Source organism: Diadema setosum, chromosome 7 (genome assembly GCF_964275005.1).
Source record: "Diadema setosum chromosome 7, eeDiaSeto1, whole genome shotgun sequence".
NCBI lineage: Eukaryota > Metazoa > Echinodermata > Echinoidea > Diadematoida > Diadematidae > Diadema > Diadema setosum.
The window spans coordinates 5,269,836-5,290,030 of NC_092691.1; the positions used below are offsets into that span (position 1 = coordinate 5,269,836).

The following is a 20,195-nucleotide window of genomic DNA, read 5'->3' on the forward strand; positions in this document are numbered from 1 at the left end:
TCCGTGTGAACACGACCGCCTTTTTTGTTCTGTCCAGTAGCTACAAATATTGCATCTCTGCAAGCACTTTCGAATATTAAAATGCAAAGAGACAGTGTTTGGAATTCTCCAGGATGTGAATTGTTCATCCATTTCCCTCTCATGCCACACATCAGCACATTTTACCCACAGATGATTTATGACCAATTTTGGAATAAAGTACTCATTTGATCCGGATACAATCTCGTCACCATTTGACGTCAATATATCATTCTCTGATGACTGACAGTTGAATGTAAGATGAGGTACATTACAGTATAATCTTTGACCTTTTTACTGACTTTAAGGGAGTTTTGGTTGAGACCAAACTTCTGGTTTCTAGCACCCTTTGCTGAGACAACGAGAAACCTTATATGAAATATAAAAGAGCATGTGAGTCCAAAAGGAATTTACCGTTTATTTGATGAAAATTGGTTTGAAAATGGATGAGATATCCAAAATAGTGTGATCTTAATAAGAGGTGGGACCCATCTTTTATTGCGGTCTCTTTGCTTTATTTTGTTTTTGGATGTCTCAGCCATTCAAAACCGATTTTCATCAAATAAACTTTGAATTCCTCTTAGAATGACATGCTCTGTACTATTTTATGAGTGATTTCTTGTTTAGCAAAAAGTTAAAAGCCCAATTCTCATCTCCACCAATATAATACCATCTCCTTAACCTGGAAATCCACTCAGGTTAGTCTTTTCTTCTTTGCAACTTACATGATTGACGGACAAATTACCTGGTACATTGACGTATTGAATAAAAAGAGTTTTTCTTTTGTTGTAATATACTGTAACTCACTTTGACAAAATGGAAGAGAAGCATTCCAACTTCCAACCTCCGTCCTCCCGTCTGAGAGACATTCAAGAGCCGAGGATCCAACCAGGTTTGATCCATGGGGACATCCAGCAGAGCAGGAGGAACCAAGGAGGTTACCATGACTACAGTCTACCCTGAGATTACCAGTCACTTCCAGTTCAAGGCAGCGGACCACTATTGTAAAAATCAGAGCCAGTGGGTTAATATATCCAAGGATATTATTAACTCTTTATGTGCCACGTTCGCATGTCCGACTCAGTCGACGGCGTGCCAACTTCGCATATTTTGCTCAACAAACAAAGGCGCTTAAACCGATCGATAGATCGCTAATCCCGCGGAACGATCAAAGCGTTTCTCGCGCTTTTGTTCCTCTCACATATGGCTTGCATTCTACTCGGTGATTGACTATCAAGCGGTGTTAACAACTAGATTTGCGTGTACATTCTAAGTTTCTGTCACGGTTTTATGTGCAAAAGTTGTGCCTTTACAGTAATGTAGCAACTAGTCATTCAAAAGAAAAAATGGAAATAGATTTGTCGTGCAATTTATATGGGAGTAAAGTATTGCATTCCTCTTTAACTTTGCTCACTATTATGTCCACCTTAACAAAAATGTGTAGAAGTTATACAAACTGGAAAAACCGAATTCTTTCTCGAAGCAAGACTACCTTCGTGTCTCAGAATAACGTGGCACACAGGGGGTTTCCACCATGGCACATAAAGAGTTAATCACACAGTCTCCTCTTAAAGTGACCCTATTCTTCAAGTAAGTTTGTGATTGTATCTTATTATATCATCTGTACGATAAAGAATTCGTTGTTATATACTATTCATCACATCTCGAAATATTTGTTAAAAATACTATAAATGTAATAAAAATAATGGCGATGATGGTGAGGATGATGATGGTCATCACAATGAGCATGGTGATGATGATAACTAGGTGATATTATTACCATAACTTCTATTACTACTATGAATCTTAAAAGTTATTAGAATCATATATTATTATTATTATTATTATTATTATTATTATTATTATTATTATTATTATTATTATTATTATTATTATTAGTATTATCATTATTATTATTATTATTATTATTATTATTATTATTATTATTATTATAATTATTATTATTATTATTATTATTATTATTATTATTATCATTATCGTTATTATTGTTATTATTATCATTATTATCCATGGGCGGTGAGTTGGCTCAGTCGGTAGCGCGTGTACCTCACGATCACGCGGCCAGGGTTCGAACCCGAGTCTGGACTGAGCAATGTTGTGTGTAAGCATACCGTCCCCTCTAGCAAGAGGCAAAACTCTCTGTCCCTCGGATAGGACATAAAATGAAGGTCCCGTGTATGAGAGAGTAACAACTCATGCATGTAAAAGATCCCGCTTCATTCATTCATCGCAAAGAGCAGGGTGTTTCCCGGTGAAGTGGTCCTACCTCACATCCAATTGGACCCCATGGAAGACCAGCTTAACGTAGCTGAATATGGGCTATCCAGACATTTTCTCAGATGGAAAAATTAATAAACAAACATCTATAACCCCTCTGTTTCAACTTCTAATACTACTACTAATAGGCCCTATTACTGCTAAGAACATAAACAAAGCGACAGCCATCTGAATTCACATACCTATCACTGTGATATTGAAAGTATGCTTGGCAACGTTCCCTGTGCTGTCTTCTGCATAGTACGATATCCAGTGGACGCCTTCCTCTAAGTCGCTGTTTGGAGCGGGCCCCGCCTCGTGCACCACGGTAATCTCCTCCGTCTCGCCCTCCACCCGAGGGGGCTCCCAGTCAACGGTGACGCTCGTTTGGAGAGGCTCTGCGAAGACTCGTCTTGACGGTGGCAGGGGAGTCAGAATCGGTGGACTGTCATCTGAGAAAGGCAGACAGAGAGTGATGGATTGATATATATTGATAGATAGATAGATAGATAGATAAATAGATAGATAAATAGATAGATAGATAGATAGATAGATAGATAGAAAGATAGATAGATAGATAATAGATAGACGGATGATTTGATAGATGGATATAGGTACATAGATGGATGGATAGATAGATGGATGAATGAATTAATAGATAAAGAAATAGACAGATGGATGGATGGATAAATAGATATAGATAGATAGATGATTGGATAGCATAGATGAATAGATAGATGGATAGATAGATACGTAGATAGGTAGATAGATATAGATACATAGAGATACATAGATGGATAGATGCAAAGATAGATGAAGAGATGGATAGAACAATGAAAGGATTAATATGGATAGATGGTTTGATGGATAGGTGGATATATGGATATAAAGGTGGATGGATGGATTCATAGACAAAAAGAGAAATGAAGTGAGGAGAACATAAATAATTGTCTAACCCACCACTATGACAAATTAATTAAGTCACACAAAATTTGAGTAGAATTTTTTTTTTTCCAAATACATTTTACCAATGGAGTATAAAGAGGAATATATATTACTTACTGATGGTTTTCTAGATTCCTTTGTGGGAACCGTGGACTACTGGTTTTTGGGGGTTTTTTACCTGATGGAAAACAGTTAACCGTCACCATCGATCAAGAACAAAATATCAAAAATGTCTATTTTTTTTTTTTTGTGTGTGTGTGAGTGTGTATGTGTGTGTGTGTGTCTGTGTGTGTAGGTGTGTGTGTGTATGGGTGTGTGGGGGGGGGGGGAGTGGCATTATGAGGGTGTACTACTTAATAAGTCAGAGGACTTACCAACGCAGTCTGGAAGCTGGTTTGACCACATGCCCATATCTTCGTTCCTGAGACATTCAACGGTCGATGGTCCAGAAAGGAGTCCGTACCTGTCCGGACACACCCTGGTGCACACTGACCCAAGAACTTGACCCGTACACTCTATTTCTCCAACATCAGGCTGAGGAAGGCTGGGGCAGCGTATGACTATAGGGAGAAGAAAAATCAAAGAATTACCCAACGAGGTTACTCAATGTAAAAAATACCCTGCCATGCACCACGAACCAAACCAAAAAAAAAAATGAATGAATAAATAAACAAAAATTCTCAGCGTTCTCTCGTCGGAAGCATTTTTTTTTTTTTTGCTTCCGACCACCAACCAAAGTGTATCGAATCGCGGTCTGATGAATCCGCCTTGTGTTAGTTGACTGTCAGGTGAATTGTTGATTACCGGAAGCGACAACCTTTGCTTTCGACAAGAGACCAATGACAAAACGACAAGTGACCGATGAGAAAAAAAAAACAAACAATCTCTGTGGAATAGAAGTATTAGTTTACAGTCACATTCTGAAGTGGAGATGCTCAGTTTTAAAAATATATGTAATATGATATAGCAACTGGCTGTTCCGAACCTATCAGAATAAATGACGGTAACATGATTTAAGACACGTAGGCTATACATAAAAATGTTACTTTGAGAAAAGGGCCATGATTTACGAGCTTGTTGATACTAATAATAAGCGAACCCTATGTTGCGTGGGAGAAAGGGAAAATGGGGAGGGTGTTTTCCTTTGTTTTATTTTCTTTTTACATTTTCATTCTCACATCGTATGCTTCGAAACCGGTCTAAGTTACTCTTGGCTTGTAAGGTGTGAATTAGAATGTGAGCCTTTCCCAAGTGGCGGGGAGGGGGTGGGGGTGGGAATCAAACATTATTTTGTTAATGATAAATCGCTTACCTTGCACTGTGATGGTAAAGTTACACCAGGCAAGATTTTCGGAAGCGTCTCGGGCCTTGTACACCACGATGTGCAGTCCTTCGTCAAACTCGCTCTCGGGACCCTGTCCGATGACGAGGACAGCCGGGATAACGTTAAGGGTGTTGTCCGTTGCTATGGGAGGGGCCCAAGTCACTACTGCTGACTCGCTATTGTTACTGGCTACGACCACCTGCGACATCGGACAATCCCTGAAGACAGGGCGCTGAAGACCTGTAAATGTACATAATTTATCATGATAAAGGCTCCCTATACTACATTTTTTCTTCATCATACTGAAAGTAAAAATGATTCTCAAGTGTGCTAAAAGTCAAATTAAGTATCTCGTAGCTATGAAAGTAAACGATCACACTCCTGTTTGTGACCGATACGAATTCATGGAAACAAGTAATTGTAGTAAAAAATATATATATATATCATGGGCAAGGTTCTGCGTTGAGTTGTACACTCTGTAATGTGGGGAGATGTTGGCTCGAATGGATGTGCAACAAATGTGACCTGCTTCAAAGCGTACGCTCACCGGCGTGTAACGGTCGACTTCAGTCGAAATTCTCCAGCCGTGTGTGTTCCTTACATAAAAATCATAATAAAGATGTCAGAACAATTTGTTACGTGGGATTCTTGAATATATCCGAACCGGACCAGCATTCACAGTCTATGATGCCCCTGCGTATACCGTGTCTTCCAGATCCAAGAATCATTACGTTCGATTTAAGGGAGAAAAAAAATTACAGAGACAAGGTTTGAGGTTCAAACTTCCTGAACCACGTCTATGGGTGGGTGAGTGCTCACCTGTGCAAGAGGGCAGTGGGTTGCTCCATCGAGTATTCTCGTTCTCGTAGACACACTGCAGCGACTCTGCTCCAACCAGAGAACTTCCGGGTCTCTCGCACGAGAAGGTACAGACAGAATCCAGCAGGTTACCATGGGAACAGCTGATAGACATGCTATCGCTACTCGACAGCTCGGCACATCGGATGACTGGTCATCATTGTTATTGTGTGTGTGTTTTTTTAAATCAAAGAAAGAAAACATTCTTTATGATTCAATTACTAGTATTGTTTTATGATTCAAGAAGCAAAGTTGACGATTTCTCTGCATGGAGATCATCTACATTACGATGTGTTCTTGGAGGCCATTTTTTTTTACCCCTTTCGTTGACTATGTGACTAGCGAAATTTGTGGTAATCAGACAAAAACCAGATGGCATGCACAATATTTTGAAGAACATTTATAATTTTATTCCCCCAAAAGCTGATGAAAACAGCATTCAAAAACTACATATTATTTTTATGCGTGCGAGGTCTATATCAAGCTATCACCACTGTCTTTCCTTCTTACGACTGGAACAATAAACATTGTACCAGAAAGAATCTGTGACCAGATATCAAGTTGACTCAAACACAAAACGTTGTTAGGCTTGCAGAGACATGTATGAAAATTAGATACAGTCGTTGATTCAGGAAGCAAGGATAGGATGTAACTCTCCCATTGCTTTGTATTAAAAAATAATTGTTATGATAATCATTTTTGGTAATCAATTTTGCAGTTTACATAATTCTCACTTTCGATGTGAAATATGTTTTCTCGCAATTGAATTCATAGAAAAGAAACAACAATTGAAATGCAGCAGACACATGTGGAGTGATATTATCATTACCTCATTCAATTTGTACATTCCAGTATAACCAAAAATGATCGTTTCAAGGCACTGTCTTTTGATTCGAACAATGTTTCCCTGTTCTGCTTGTTTCGCTTTGTTCTGTTCATCGAAGCCGAGTATGAACACAGATCGATGTTGCCACTTAATTCTCGCTATCGCCAATGACGTAAAAAACTCCTGCGCACGCTGAAGAGCTCTGTCACAGGTGCACTGCGGGATTCCTCGGTCCCTTGTTCGCTTCCGGTTGTCTCACGCGAGTTCAGTGCTTTTCAGTTGCTAGCCCTTTTTTCTTGGCTATAATTCAGCTTAAAAGAGTTGAAAGTGTCTAAGCTTTACTGATTTGCGGTCACTAGAGTCATGGTTCACTACTGCAAGGCTTCAATGTGCTGGTCACATGATGGAAAGCGAAGAAATCTTCAACAAAAAATACCTCTTTTATAAAGACAGAGCGTGATATAAGTGCATGTGCAGCCAAAACCGGGGCAAGTTTGTCCCATGAGCTATCTCATAATGCATCTAAAACGCTGCTCTGTGCACGGCACCTACGTATTGGCGATACCCTCACTTAAAACAATGCAATTCCCATCTTACCTCTGACAAATACGGTGAAGTTGCAGAAAGCAGTATTCCCGGAAGAATCTTTGGCCGCGTAGTCCACGACGTGCGAACCGCCAGCAAGGGAGTCACCGGGGTGAGGTCCAGCGACGTGTTCTACCCTGATGGTCTCTCCGGAGTTATCGGTTGCCACAGGATTCTGCCAGAAGGCAACAGCGGTCTCCTGCAGCTTGTCAGAAACGTAGAACAAGGCGACCGGACAGGACGGGAAGACGGGCTTCATGGTATCTACGGGGAGAGTGGTAGGGCACAAACGGACCCGAGAATGGTTTATAAAATGGTTAGTGGTGTAAACAAACATTTAGAAAGGATGGGGACGAAGTATTAAAGGAACTGTACCATGTAATGCCAAGCATGTTGACTTGTGTGTTTGTTTATGATACCCTCAACATCACGCATGTGGCAAACGAATATGTACTACGTGTCACTTGTTTCATAGTGCTTTCTACACTATCTTGTCTGCAAACTACTTTGATACGACCGCAAAAAGCCTTACAAACAAAGATTCTGCACTTGACTTCATCTGCCAATTGTTGCTTAATTACTAATAACTTTAAGGAAAGACATGCGAATGCACCTTTGCCTATGCTGATATGTTTCTATGTCACTAACATGACTAACAGAATACGTTGCAGGAAACATGCGAGTTTTGCTCGCCATCTCGTCTTCTCGTCTTCGCGGGTCGGAAAGGCAAGATGGAAGATATTGTCATCTCGCCTTTTTGAGTCCGTAAGAAGATAAGATGGAAGGTATAAAAAAGAGGACACCTCATTATTCGTCTTCTTACCTACTCTGACACAAACAGAGAGCAGACGAGATCTAGTCTTTTCGCCTTCTTGGACCAGAAAAAGTCAAGAAGGCAAGGTAAAATTATCTCATCTTCTTGGTGGCACCTCACAAGCTTCCGTAGTCAACCCTCTCAAGATCAGCCAGCTAAAAATCATATTTAATTTGTATTATAAACCCGGGTCCGTTTCGTGAAGTTATCACTAAAGAGTCTTGCATACATTTCAAAATGGCCAAACTTTTAAAGAGAAGTGAAATTTTATTTTATGAAGTCTTTCATTGGACTTTCATGAAACGGACCCAAGGTGTAGGTGGTGCCTAGGGTACTGAAGAACTTGATGGCGTGTATTCAGAGATGACCCCTGTAATCCTACTGTAGTTGTTATCTGCGACACCTGTACTTCATTATGGGGGCATACCGGGGAAGCGGAAGTTACATCCCTCTCAATATACACGCATATCTCTTTACCACATCCTTTTTATTTCTCTGAAGAGAGTAACGTGAAAACAAAGTAGGCTGGTACTTATTTTCGGTAAGACTTGATATCGGGCTAGACGCCTAGACAGCTCCCGCCTACCTCGACACTCTGGCACTTCTCCGGTCCAGCCGTCTGTCAAACACTGACGAAGCGATGCTGCTGGAGGGTGGACGGTAAAGCCACGGTCACAGGTGTACTTACAGAGGCTGCCGTACTGGCCGCCCATTGTGCAGGCAAGTTGTCCATTGGTTGGAACCTCTTCCAGCGGTGGACATGTAATAACTTTAGAACATTCGGGGAGAAATTGTGAGGAGGAAGAGTTGAAATCAAGATTTTACACTTTCAAATACTTTATTATATAAGGTCTCGTATCACTGATTACTCTGGCAACCGGTCATCTGTGAGTTCCAGAGAGTAAAAATATCATACATGGCATCTGGATTGGAATCTCTATGCTGGGTCAAGCAAAGCAACTTCTTAGGTCAAGGAGGAGAAGTAGGTGTGACATAATGATCAGCTTTCCATCTCATAAAGCGCAGGCTGAGCATGACCCGCGCCCTCCACGTATGGTGACATTTTTAGAATATGACCTTCACCTCTACCACACCGACTTTTCATCACATTTTGTTCAATAACTTCTCACTCAACTGCCCTCTCACACTTCACCTAGGTCATATCATCAATATACATGTAATTTCTCAATTCTGACCAGGCTGTTGATAGATGGAAACGAAATCAAGACGGGTGGGGAGACAGACAGATTGGTATATGGGCTTACAGGTGAACAACTGACTTCGAGAACACAACGAATCTATAGCACTCCTACTGTTAGGGTATCAAGGAACTATATGGAGTATGGAATGATACGGACATGTTGCTCACTTAATATCTAAGGTAGATAATGATGACACACTGAGAGCTGACCGTGAGTATGGATGCATTACGCGTTATCTTTATTTAATCCAGTACATTATGCCTTCACACAGATGATCTTGATGATGTCGGCATGGCCAAGTAACGTTTATTTTGTGCAAAAATAAAAAGAATGTGGAATGCAGCTGTTATATTATAAGGGCTGATCAACTCGTATTGCGCCACAGCCAGTACACAGTGAAAGTATGACAAATGCCAAGAAATTGCCTTGTTCATACCAGTACAAGTTGGCAGGTCATTTGTCCATCTGCCTCCAGCTACACACTCTGTCACGTTGGGTCCGATGAGTCTGTGCCCAAAGCCACACCTTGAGGTACACACCGATCCAAGGCCGGCGCCATTCGTACAGGTCATCATACCGAAGCTTGGTTGGAGTACCGGTGGACAGCGAACAGCTAACGAGGGAAAGCAAAGAACAGAGCAAGTCGTTGCTGTACTGAGTGTCATAAACATAAAACAGCTTATGATTAAGAATAATGCTTCTCTAAACTGAAATGGGCTTGCATAGCATCATAGGAGGATGGGAGAGGGGCAGATGATGAATACAGGAGGAGAAGAGGTTCACCTTCGAAGACGTGTGAAGGGGGAAGGGAAGAAAGGGGAAAGTAGTAGTGGAAATAGTACTAGTAGTCGTAGTAGTAGAGGTAGTAGCAGGAGTAGTAGTAGTAGTTGTAGTAGTAGTAATAGTAGTCGTCGTTGTAGTAGTAGTAGCAGTAGTAGTAGTAGTAGTAGTAGTAGTTGTTGTTGTAATAGCAGTACAAGTAGTGGTAATAATAACAGAAGAATGAGGTGAAGGAGGGGGTGGTAGTGCTGGTTGTCTGTCGAAGAAGACATGTGGAGGGGGCCCAGATAGAGAGAATGATAGTGAAGGGAAGGAGAGGGGAGGGGAAGGAGGAGGGGATGAATTAGCAAGAATGTCAAGCCTTATTATAATCTCACCTTCGCACACTGGCTGGTACTGCGACCAGGAGCCAAACGCATCACACTCCCTGGAAGAAGGTCCATTCAGTTGGAAACCATTGTCACACGCAAAGACGCAGGTGGAATTAAAAACGTTACCTTGGGTGCACTTCATGCTGCCGAGGGGAAGTGGAGGTAGAACGTCACAACGCTCAACTAACAGACAAAAACAAAAGGACAGCTTCAATGAAACACTATCTGATTACCCGAGAACAAAATAGCGCCGATATACTAAAGTGATGCTAGTAATGTTTGAAAGTGTTTTTTGTTTATCTTTACTGTTTTCTTCTGTCATAAGTTGTACAGTCGCGGCAAGTTTCCTTCAAGTTAAGTTTGAACTAAATCTTATTATCTACTTGGAAGACGATGGACTGGATAATAATTTTTCTTTCGTGCCTCCTTTTCTCAACTTCAATCTCTCTCATACACATGACATCAAAAAAGTCCAATAAGGTCACCAAACAGAAATTCCAGCTTTTGTTATTCTAAATTTTCCAAGCTTTGCAATGATAAATTGCTTTTCAATTTCTACACGAGATGTTAGTACAGGACGTGTTTAGAAAACAGACTTGGAGGATATAATACTGTCGATCACGTTACTCTCTCATTTACCTCGCCTATACAACTTCCGATCAAAACTTCTGATGTGTACCAAAACGACATATGTACACACATATTGCAAAATGTTTCAGACCTCACTGTGTGAACTAGGGGAAGAAAAAATATCTTTTGATTTTAAACAAACCTCAATTTTTACTCTAAATCTAAGTCATCTTTTCTTCGAGAATTCATAGATCTAGAACATTCCGGTTACGCGTCGACAGACCACTTAAATGTGACCGTCTCCCAAACTAATTACTCCGATAGCATCACAGACATATGACTCTTCACTAGTCTTAATCCGATAACGTTGGAGTAAGTCAGACCATCAAAATTCTGGTAATGATAACTTATGACTTTGTTGGAGGAGAGGAGCCCTGATTTTAAAGGAAAACCATAACTTAGCCATTATTAGTACCTCCTGCCTGAATCGTAAAATCTTGATCAATGATGAACGTAAACATAGAAAAGTTAAGATTCAAACTTTTCAAGCTCACTCTCGCATTCCGCCATGGAGTCCCACTGGCCCGTCTCAAGACAACGGACGGAGTTTCTCTGGCCCTGCCTGGTATAGCCCTCGTCACACACGACAGTACAGACGGCATCGAAAACATTTCTCATGTTTCCCGAAGGACACACCAGTTCTCCGTGGGCTGGCTGCTCCAATGGAGGGCACCGGATCCCTACAGGGCGGGAATGGACAGATGCATGTGCATGACCTAAGATGTATTCAATCGTATGCCATCAAATACAGCAGTAAAACCTTGATAATGACAAGGCGATTTGGGTTTTATTGGGGGTTTTTTTACGTTAGTTTTCTCACTAAAACATATCATGTTATTAAAACCAATTTCACAAATAGGTCCGGAAGAAGACCTTGAATAATTCAAACACTTTTACGAACTTTAAGTTGTTTTTACCCCTTCTTGATGGTTGACTAGATGCTGATTGGGTAGGTGCTTGACTCTTGTCCAGACACACGCAACTTTAAAATCAGTACGGAAGCTTATAGGTGCCTCTGAGAAGAATGGACAGTTTCTCGCCTTCCTGACTTTTAAACTCTGCATGCCACCTTCATTACCTATTAAAGGACAAGTTCACCTTCATATGTATGTAGATTGAGTGAAGGCAACAATGTTAGTAGAACACATCAGTGAAAGTTTGGGGAAAATCCGACAATCCGTTCAAAAGTTATGAATTTTTAAAATATCTGTGCAATCACTGCTGGAGGAGAAGACTACTACAGTATTATGATGTCACATGCGTACAACGATATAAGGAAAATAAAAAGAGAATTTCACAAAACTTGACTTTCTTAATAAAGTGCACATTTCCTTGACTTGTTACCGACTTATGTTAGGGGTAATATTATTCCCCCTGACTTCTGAAAGAGAGAAGTCGAGTGTTCTTTTATTATGTGAGAAAAGTGAGAATATCTTGAATTTTCTTTATACTTTCTTTATTCAGTTGTACTCATATGACATCACAAGCTATAGTAGTCTTCTCATCCAGCCGTGACTGAGCAGAAACTTTAAAAATTCATAACTTTTGAATGTGTTGTCCGATTTTCCTCAAACTCTCATTGATGTGTTCTGCTAATATTGCTGCATTCACTCAACCCACATGTCTATGAAGGTGAACTTGTCCTTTAATAGGTTTGTGTGCAAAATTTGTGCACATTTGACCCATTGGCACAGGAAGGGTTAAGGGTTCGAAAAGTCGAGAGGGTTAGATGTCATAGCCATAGCATCTTGCCTTCTCATCATTTCACGACCGGAGATATTAAAGGGGACCTCCGGATGATTTTCAGATGTTTACATTTGAACAACTAAAAATTAGTTATACTGAGGACAGAGTTTCAGAATTTGTGAAAATTGGGATGAAGAATAAGAACATTTTCAATATTTAGAGCAAATTGCAATGAACAAGCATGATGACATGGCAGAGTCACCATAAGAATGCATGAGTTGGGGATCAAGGAAGCAGAACAAAAGAAGAAGGCATGCATAGATTATAACACAGGTGAACTCGCAAGCAAGCTGTATTGTAATGGAATTACACTGCTACATTTCTGAAATATGTGAACCTCCTATGTCATCATCCTTGTTCAGTGTAATTTGTTTAAGGTTTTTCGAAGTATTGTTTCTCAGTTCAAGAACCACAATAAATTATTACAAATCTGTACACGGAGTTGTCGATTTAATGTACTACATGATGTGAAATTATGAAAATCGCGTGGAATGTCCCTTTAAAGGGGATGGCTAGTAACTGATCAGTGGGAATCAGTGGGAATGTTGGGGGATGATTGCTAAAATCATTGTGAGATTCATTTAGGAGTACATTATATATCTATTGTTGTGTGAAAATTATTTGCTTCAGAATGGTCTCATATTCAAGTATGGTGCAGTTTCATGTTTCCAGGTTATCATGCCTGCACAGTGACGGGGCATTCAACTGCACATTACTTGAATATGAGACCGTTCTGAAGCAAATAATTTTCACACAACAATATATTGATATGCTGTATAATCTAATCTTAAATGAATCCCACAAGAATTGGAACAATCATCCCCCAGCATTCCCACTGATTCCCACTGATCAGTTACTAGCCATCCCCTTTTCTCAGTCCAAAAGACAAGATCTAACATTTCGTTTTATGCTTTCGTTGTCGGCCCCGAAAAGCTCGAGAATAGAAAAAAAAAAAACTTTCTCTGTGGCACTACTGAGCTTCCGCATTAATATGATGATAAGCTGTTGAATAAATAATCTAAATGCAAATATGAAGACTTAATTTCAAATGGACGACGCAAAGAATGGAGACATGGTATTTGAAAACTTCTATCTCTATAAATCTTGTAAAATGCTTTAGCCATTTCGGAAGCATACAAACACGCGTCATCAGGCCACGCCTCACATATTGATTTTCTCGAGGAGATGTGATACCACCTTCATTAGAATTTTCATCCACCGCACAGTTGTTCGTGGACCGCACTTACGATTACAATGGGGAAGCATCGTGTCCCATTGGCCTGTCTCTAGGCAGAAGATGTTTGACGGTCCCCGGACTCTGTACCCCTGTTCGCACTGTAGTGTGCACACAGAACCGATGACCCTATCTTCTGTGCAAGTCAAATTCCCACGAAGCGGGGCATTCACAGCTGGACACCTTCTTACGAGCTCTTTCCGAGACAAATACGAAAAAAAAGGAGAAATGCTGACAATTTTGTTCTAATGATAAAGATGATGATGATAATGATGATAAACAATAATACACTATTGCTAATACTACTACTACTACTATTACTAGTACTGCTACTACTACTACTACTACTACTACTATACTACTACAACTACTACTACTACTACTACTACTACTACTACTACTACTACTACTACTACTACTACTATTACTGCAGGCTGTACTATTACTACTACCACTACCACTACTACTACTACTACGACTACCACTACGACTACTACTACTACTACTACTACTACTACTATTACTACTACTAATAATAATAATAATAATAACAAATCTCAATAATAGTATACGGGATGAATGAACGGTTTACATTTTTTTTCACCGATTGCATTCGTCAGGACCAAGCTTCGAAACGTACAATCATTGTGCCTGCAATACGTGGATACGTGTATGGCTATTATGCAGTCGTCACACTGTCCCGTAATCGAGCAAAGAAAGATGGACACACAATAAAAAGAAAGTGTTCGGAATTGGTTCTGATCGTGTAAACATCGGGTCATTCATGAGGGTACTTGATCGAATGACCGTCGGCAACTTTATGCACAGTGGTTAAATATTTTGGCAAGCCAAAACCTTGCCCAAAGACCTTGCGAAGGTATGGCCATCTTGTGTCAGCTTCGACACAATGTGACGTCAGATCGAGTCCATTGCTCACTCGAGGGTGCACTTACGCTCGCACTGTGGGGGCAAAGTGTCCCACTCGCCTGTCTCCAGGCAAGAAATGTCCGATGGTCCCTGGACCCTGTACCCCTCCTCGCACTGTAGTGTGCACACCGAACCGATGACCCTATCCTCCGTGCAGGTCAAGTTCCCGTGAGGAGGGGCTACAACAACCGGACATCTTCTTACGAGGTCTTCACGAGAAAAATATGAAAAATAAATCAATGATTATTGTCATATCAGCAGTATTAAATTTGCAATTGAAAATACATATAAATATATTTTCTGAATTACACACCTGTTTTGATTTTTTTGTTGTATTTTTGTATTATCTTTTATTAAATCTTAATTTTCTGGTAAACTGAGTGCTTTGAAAAATCCTTATTAAGCGCCTAATAAATGTATTGTATTATCATTATTGCTAATAATTATAACAATATTAACAATAACAGCAACAGTGATTACGATTATCAGGGTCCTATAACAAAAGCATTATTACTTAGGTGATAGTAACAATGGTAATGACAATAGTATGATAACAGTAATAATAACAAAAATATTGAAATGAGATGATAATAATGATAGAGATTGTTACGTGATCGGTGTACGGTTTACCAATTTTCAACTTTTTGTTCACTTAATTGCTTTCGTCAAAACTGAAGTCTGTGAAATAATGTCACAGCAGTGCATAATGCACGGTTTTTACATCATACTCGTGACTCGAAGAAAATAGTGAATGGTATGAATACCCAGCTCTGCTTTTAAAATTCGTCAATGAATTTGGGAAAAGCAATGTCTACGAAAGATTTTCTCATATATGCAGGTAGATTACGCATTTCTACACGCCACACCCGAGTCGTTGTCCACGGGCTTCTGCCTGCACAAGCGTACCTTTTTTTTCTACTAAAGATTCTCTTTACTCTAAATTGTGAGGTATGGGTTGTTGTTGTGGTTTTTGCTGCTGCTGTCGCTACGGCTACTCGATTGATGTTGTTGATGTTGATGTTGATGTTGATGACATTGCTGTTGTTGCTTCTATTGTTGTTGATGTTCCTGTTTTTGCTGCTGATTCTGTTGTTGCTGCTACTGCTGTTGTTATATTTGTTGTTGTTGTTGTTGTTGTTGTTGTTGTTGTTGTTGTTGTTGCTGTTGTTGTTGTTGTTATAAATTATGAGGATTTGTTCTACCTGTGTCACAGAAGAGGCCACCCCAGCCCGGCAGGCAGATACAATCACCAGGGTTCTCACAGGTTCCATGGACACAACCTTCGAACGGCACGCAATCCTCACACGAGGGGCCCCTGTAGCCATCTTCACAGCTGTAGACAGTAAGAGGAGAGAAACATGCTACTTCGATGCAAATATCGTCTTCAAATTAATTCTTCTTCAACTCATTCTCACATAACGAGAAGAAAGTCTCACATTCATGATATCATCAATCAATGTTCAGAAATGTAGAAATATCCATGCGTAATCATCTACAGTGAAACCTACCTTAGCGGCCACCTGTCTATAGCGGTCACCTATGCGGCCACTGACCCCCCCCCCCCCCCCCTTAGAGAAAATCCACGTTAAAGGCCCTGTAGATTTTATCCTGTAAATTGCGGCCGCAGAGCTATACGGATCCGCAGCCGAAAGAATAATAGTGTTTGCTGCTTTGCAGCCGTGCCGATAATTCATTGCTAACAGTTCAGTGATGGCCACCGCTGCATTCTCCCTCTATTCAGTTATAATGATGCCCGCATCAATGTTAAGCTTCAACTCGATAGTTAAATACCAGCATTGTTCTATGCATGAAACGCGTGCAAACATACACATAATGTACATGCAGGGAGGTATACCTCCTTGGTACAATGTAAGTACTCAGATGAATACAATAACAATACATTTAGATGCGAGTAATACTAGTAAGCCTACACGCACAAAATGTCGGATAATCAGTCTATAGCCACCTGTCTATAACGATCGCTCGTTTCATCTTCTTGGATGGCCGCTGTAGACAGGTTTGACTCTATTCCGGCATGACGACATTACACAAGGAGTGTAGTTTAATCACTAGCTGAGATAATGTCCGCAATGAAAATTTGCTTTCGAAAGGCATAAAAGAAACATAATAGTGATTTGTGCGACTGCAGTAGCTTATATATCTTTCCTACAAAAATAAATGCAAACATTTTACCTGCACATATCAGGGCCAACGCACGCACCATGTACACATCCATTTGTACAGTTACCTATTATGGAGAAATAAAGCAGAAGATTTTTGGTAGACGGATAGATAGAAAGGTAAATAGACAGACAAATAGATAGATGGATAGATAGATAAATGAATAAATAGATAAATAGACAGATAGGCCTAGATGTATAGATGTATACATCGATGAATAGATCGATGTATAGATAGATAGAGATAAACAGATGAATACATGAATACATGAATACATGAATTAGTAAATAGAGAGGAGACAGACAGAGAAAGAGAAACAGATAAAGTAAGACAAAGATATACAGAGTGAGAGAGGAATAGGGAGGGAGAGAAAGAGATAAATGAATAGCGAGAGAGAAAAAAGTAGAGAAATAACATGAGCTAGACTTATATACATCTGACCAGGTTAGCAAGAGAAGTTGTCTCCATTGTGACAAAGTGTACACTGTTAGTAATAAGGCAGCTTCACTTGGGTTGGACATAGTACTGATACATTAATGAATACCTGACTTCTCCACAAAGAGGCGAATTTCATGAACCCTAATGCTAACTACCCCTAACCACAGCTGTAGTATAGTTGATAAACTTTAAAGAGAACGCAAGGCATCCTCGTAGACTCACTGATGACAAGATTCATTGTAATGATCTTATGATACGTACGACTTGGGAGTATAGTCAGTGGCAAGCTTTCTCACAATTTTTTTTTGTTGTATGCTGTTCTAAATTAAGTCAGAAAAAGTAGGTACACCATTATTGTCGAGGTGTCATGATGACGGGTCACATAATCATATTTCATGTTTATGTATCTATGTCATATACTGTAGCCCATACTCATTATGAAACATGTCAACTTGCTGTCTATGGAAGATCGCTTCACGAACCGTAAAGCAAGAAATGAGAAGTGCAGAAAAACTATCGCAAACCCAATTATTTTCCACAGCAAATCAAGGGTAAAGCGTGATCATAAGAGTTACCACATGCTATTCCTGAGAGAAAATATGTTTTAGTGTGTGTTATTAACTTAGATATTGGAAGAGATTAGATATACGAGACGCTAATCATGCTGCATGTGAGATGAAAAATATCGATGATCATTCATTGTACCAAAAATAAGAGTACAATAAGGAGAAACCGAAGAGGACGAGGAGGGAGAATGTTTAATGATCAAAAGAAAATAACGAAATTGATATGATGCCACACATAGTGAGTTCATGACAAAGTATCTTTCCTTTTGGGTTTCAAGCCAAAGAAGTGAGTTCAGTTCACATAATATCAAGGTACCATTGGCCTTATACACTAGCAAGAAAAATGGAGAACCGGATCTTCCTAAGAAACAAGCATTTGTCACCACTAACTTGGTGGATTGCAAACGACTCCAACATCTTCAAAATGACCACAATCGTGACTGCTGGCTCTCGGGCAACCAACGAGCATCTCCTCAGACCCAGTGCAGGCCACCTCATCGAGATGTATGGGACCGGTCCCCGGGCCGAAGCCGCCAGCCAACACGTATCTCGAGGCGGATCCGAGGCCTAGCTGCCTGCAGACTACATTGGCATCGGCCATGTCCCAGTCATCATCACACACTGTGCCCCACTGGTTGTTATGAAAGATCTCGACCCGGCCTTCCAGAGCGGACGATCCTTCAGCCAGACGGATGGGGTAGAGAGGCGGTTCTACGGAACCTAACACACATGATTACCGGCATTATCCACTGAGAGCACTCTGTCTCATGAGCAAAGGTTTGTTGAAAGTTTCCACGAATCTCTAAGCATTAAAACGGAAAGCGCGTTTTGCTTTGTTTTGCTTTTGTTTGTTTGTTTTTTTTTGGACGCAATCCAAAGTTCCCATTTGCTTCAGATACTAACAAAACAAAAAAGGAGAAAAAAATAGTATACGTCATGCATGTATGGAAGTTAGTCATAAGTGAATAGCATACGCATCCAGTTAGCAATTACAAGAGACCGTTAGCCTCTGAATGACGCAGGATTATACAGAATATGCTTCTGATGTCTGTGTATTGAAGTGGCATCTCCTTGCGTGTGACACTAACCCGGCTGCCTGCAGGCCACTGCTGCATCTTCATCGTGATGGCAGTCATGATAAAGTGCCTGGGGACAAGACACCAGCGACTCTTCATCCCCATGGCATCGCAAGTTATCCAGGTGGATAGGACCGTGCCCTCTGCCATAGGCCGCTGATCCCATGACCTCAAATGGTTGCCCGAATCCCAGTTGGCGACAAGCCACTGTGGCATCGTTCCAGTCCCAGGCATCGTCGCACACCGTGCCCCATGTGGCCTCGACGAGGACTTCGACGCGACCTTCGTACGGCGAAGGTCCTCCAACCAGGCGAATCATCTCTACACTAGCACATACGAACAGGGTGTCAACTTCGTCAGACTGAGGTTTCCTTATGATTCACACTCACTGTAACTAGCTAGAAATAACTGGTCCTAATTTTCATTCAAAGATGGAATGTTGACATAAAGTATGGTGCACATCTTTTATGTAACTTTTCTTTGAAGGACTGAAGTTTACGTCTCCCGCCCCTCCCTTTAGCATCACGCTGGATACTGACAGAAGATGAGTGTTCAACACATTAATCGCTCGATGAATTAATCAACTATCGATCTATCATCTGATTAGCTACATAGTCAGCATGACAGTTAAGGAATCAGCCTGTTAATTCATCAGCTCATCGGTTTGTTGGTTAATTTATTCTGGTAGCCATTAATCAGTCAAAATAATGTTTGCTAACTAATTCATTTTGTGAACTGTCAACTACCTAAAAACGTTAGAAGAGTGCGATGAAATAATGAGATTTGAATAAAAAGGTCAAAAATGTAACATACGAGCATGTGTTGACATCTGCTTATAAAATCTGCACGTAAACGCCCTATGATATCACAGCGCGGAGAAAAGACGTATGTTTCAGGGTGTTTTTTTTTTTTTAGTGGGGGCGGGGTTTCGAATATTGGTAAAGTTCAGATACGTCATATCCGCTGTTTCTTGTAAATCTGTCTGTCGATCATGGCGTACAGTACGTCGTTACACTTAGAAAAATTTAGATTTGTTAAAGCATTTAGCGCCCCAAAATACATCTAGGAGCCTCGAAGAACCGCAAAAGAATATGCCGTACGTATATAAGACGTGTCATGAACGATTGACAATAATATGTCAATATGGTCAACGTATTGTGCATCCAAATTTGCCAAAACATCGGGTACACGTTAGCTCTCTACGCTGTAGTGTGAAACGCCATTGAAGCAGAGAATCAAGTTAATATGAAATCGATAGATAACAAGAGTCAAATTGTTTTTCAGTGGTAAATAAAAGCTGGACACTAGTGTTATCACTTGTTTTGCATCCTGGCAGGCATTGGATTAGTGTGAGCTTTTTTACAATGCATGCTGCATTTATTACAAACTTGCTTTTA

General features: G+C 40.4%; 1 protein-coding gene across 1 annotated transcript in view; it reads right to left on the reverse strand.

Annotated features, from left to right (window-relative positions):
• The window catches only part of LOC140230611 (uncharacterized), a 51,267-nt gene that overhangs the window by 9,605 nt on the left and 21,467 nt on the right, over positions 1 to 20,195 (reverse strand). Inside the window, exons 12-23 of the mRNA XM_072310752.1 lie at positions 18,811 to 19,124; positions 18,202 to 18,442; positions 15,740 to 15,870; positions 14,564 to 14,746; positions 9,286 to 9,462; positions 8,234 to 8,416; positions 6,846 to 7,097; positions 5,384 to 5,572; positions 4,553 to 4,804; positions 3,615 to 3,800; positions 2,499 to 2,747; positions 826 to 1,017 (exon numbers count right to left, since the gene is read on the reverse strand). Coding sequence (XP_072166853.1) covers positions 826 to 1,017; positions 2,499 to 2,747; positions 3,615 to 3,800; positions 4,553 to 4,804; positions 5,384 to 5,572; positions 6,846 to 7,097; positions 8,234 to 8,416; positions 9,286 to 9,462; positions 14,564 to 14,746; positions 15,740 to 15,870; positions 18,202 to 18,442; positions 18,811 to 19,124 — 2,549 coding nt within the window. The remainder of the gene's footprint in view (positions 1 to 825; positions 1,018 to 2,498; positions 2,748 to 3,614; positions 3,801 to 4,552; positions 4,805 to 5,383; positions 5,573 to 6,845; positions 7,098 to 8,233; positions 8,417 to 9,285; positions 9,463 to 14,563; positions 14,747 to 15,739; positions 15,871 to 18,201; positions 18,443 to 18,810; positions 19,125 to 20,195) is intronic.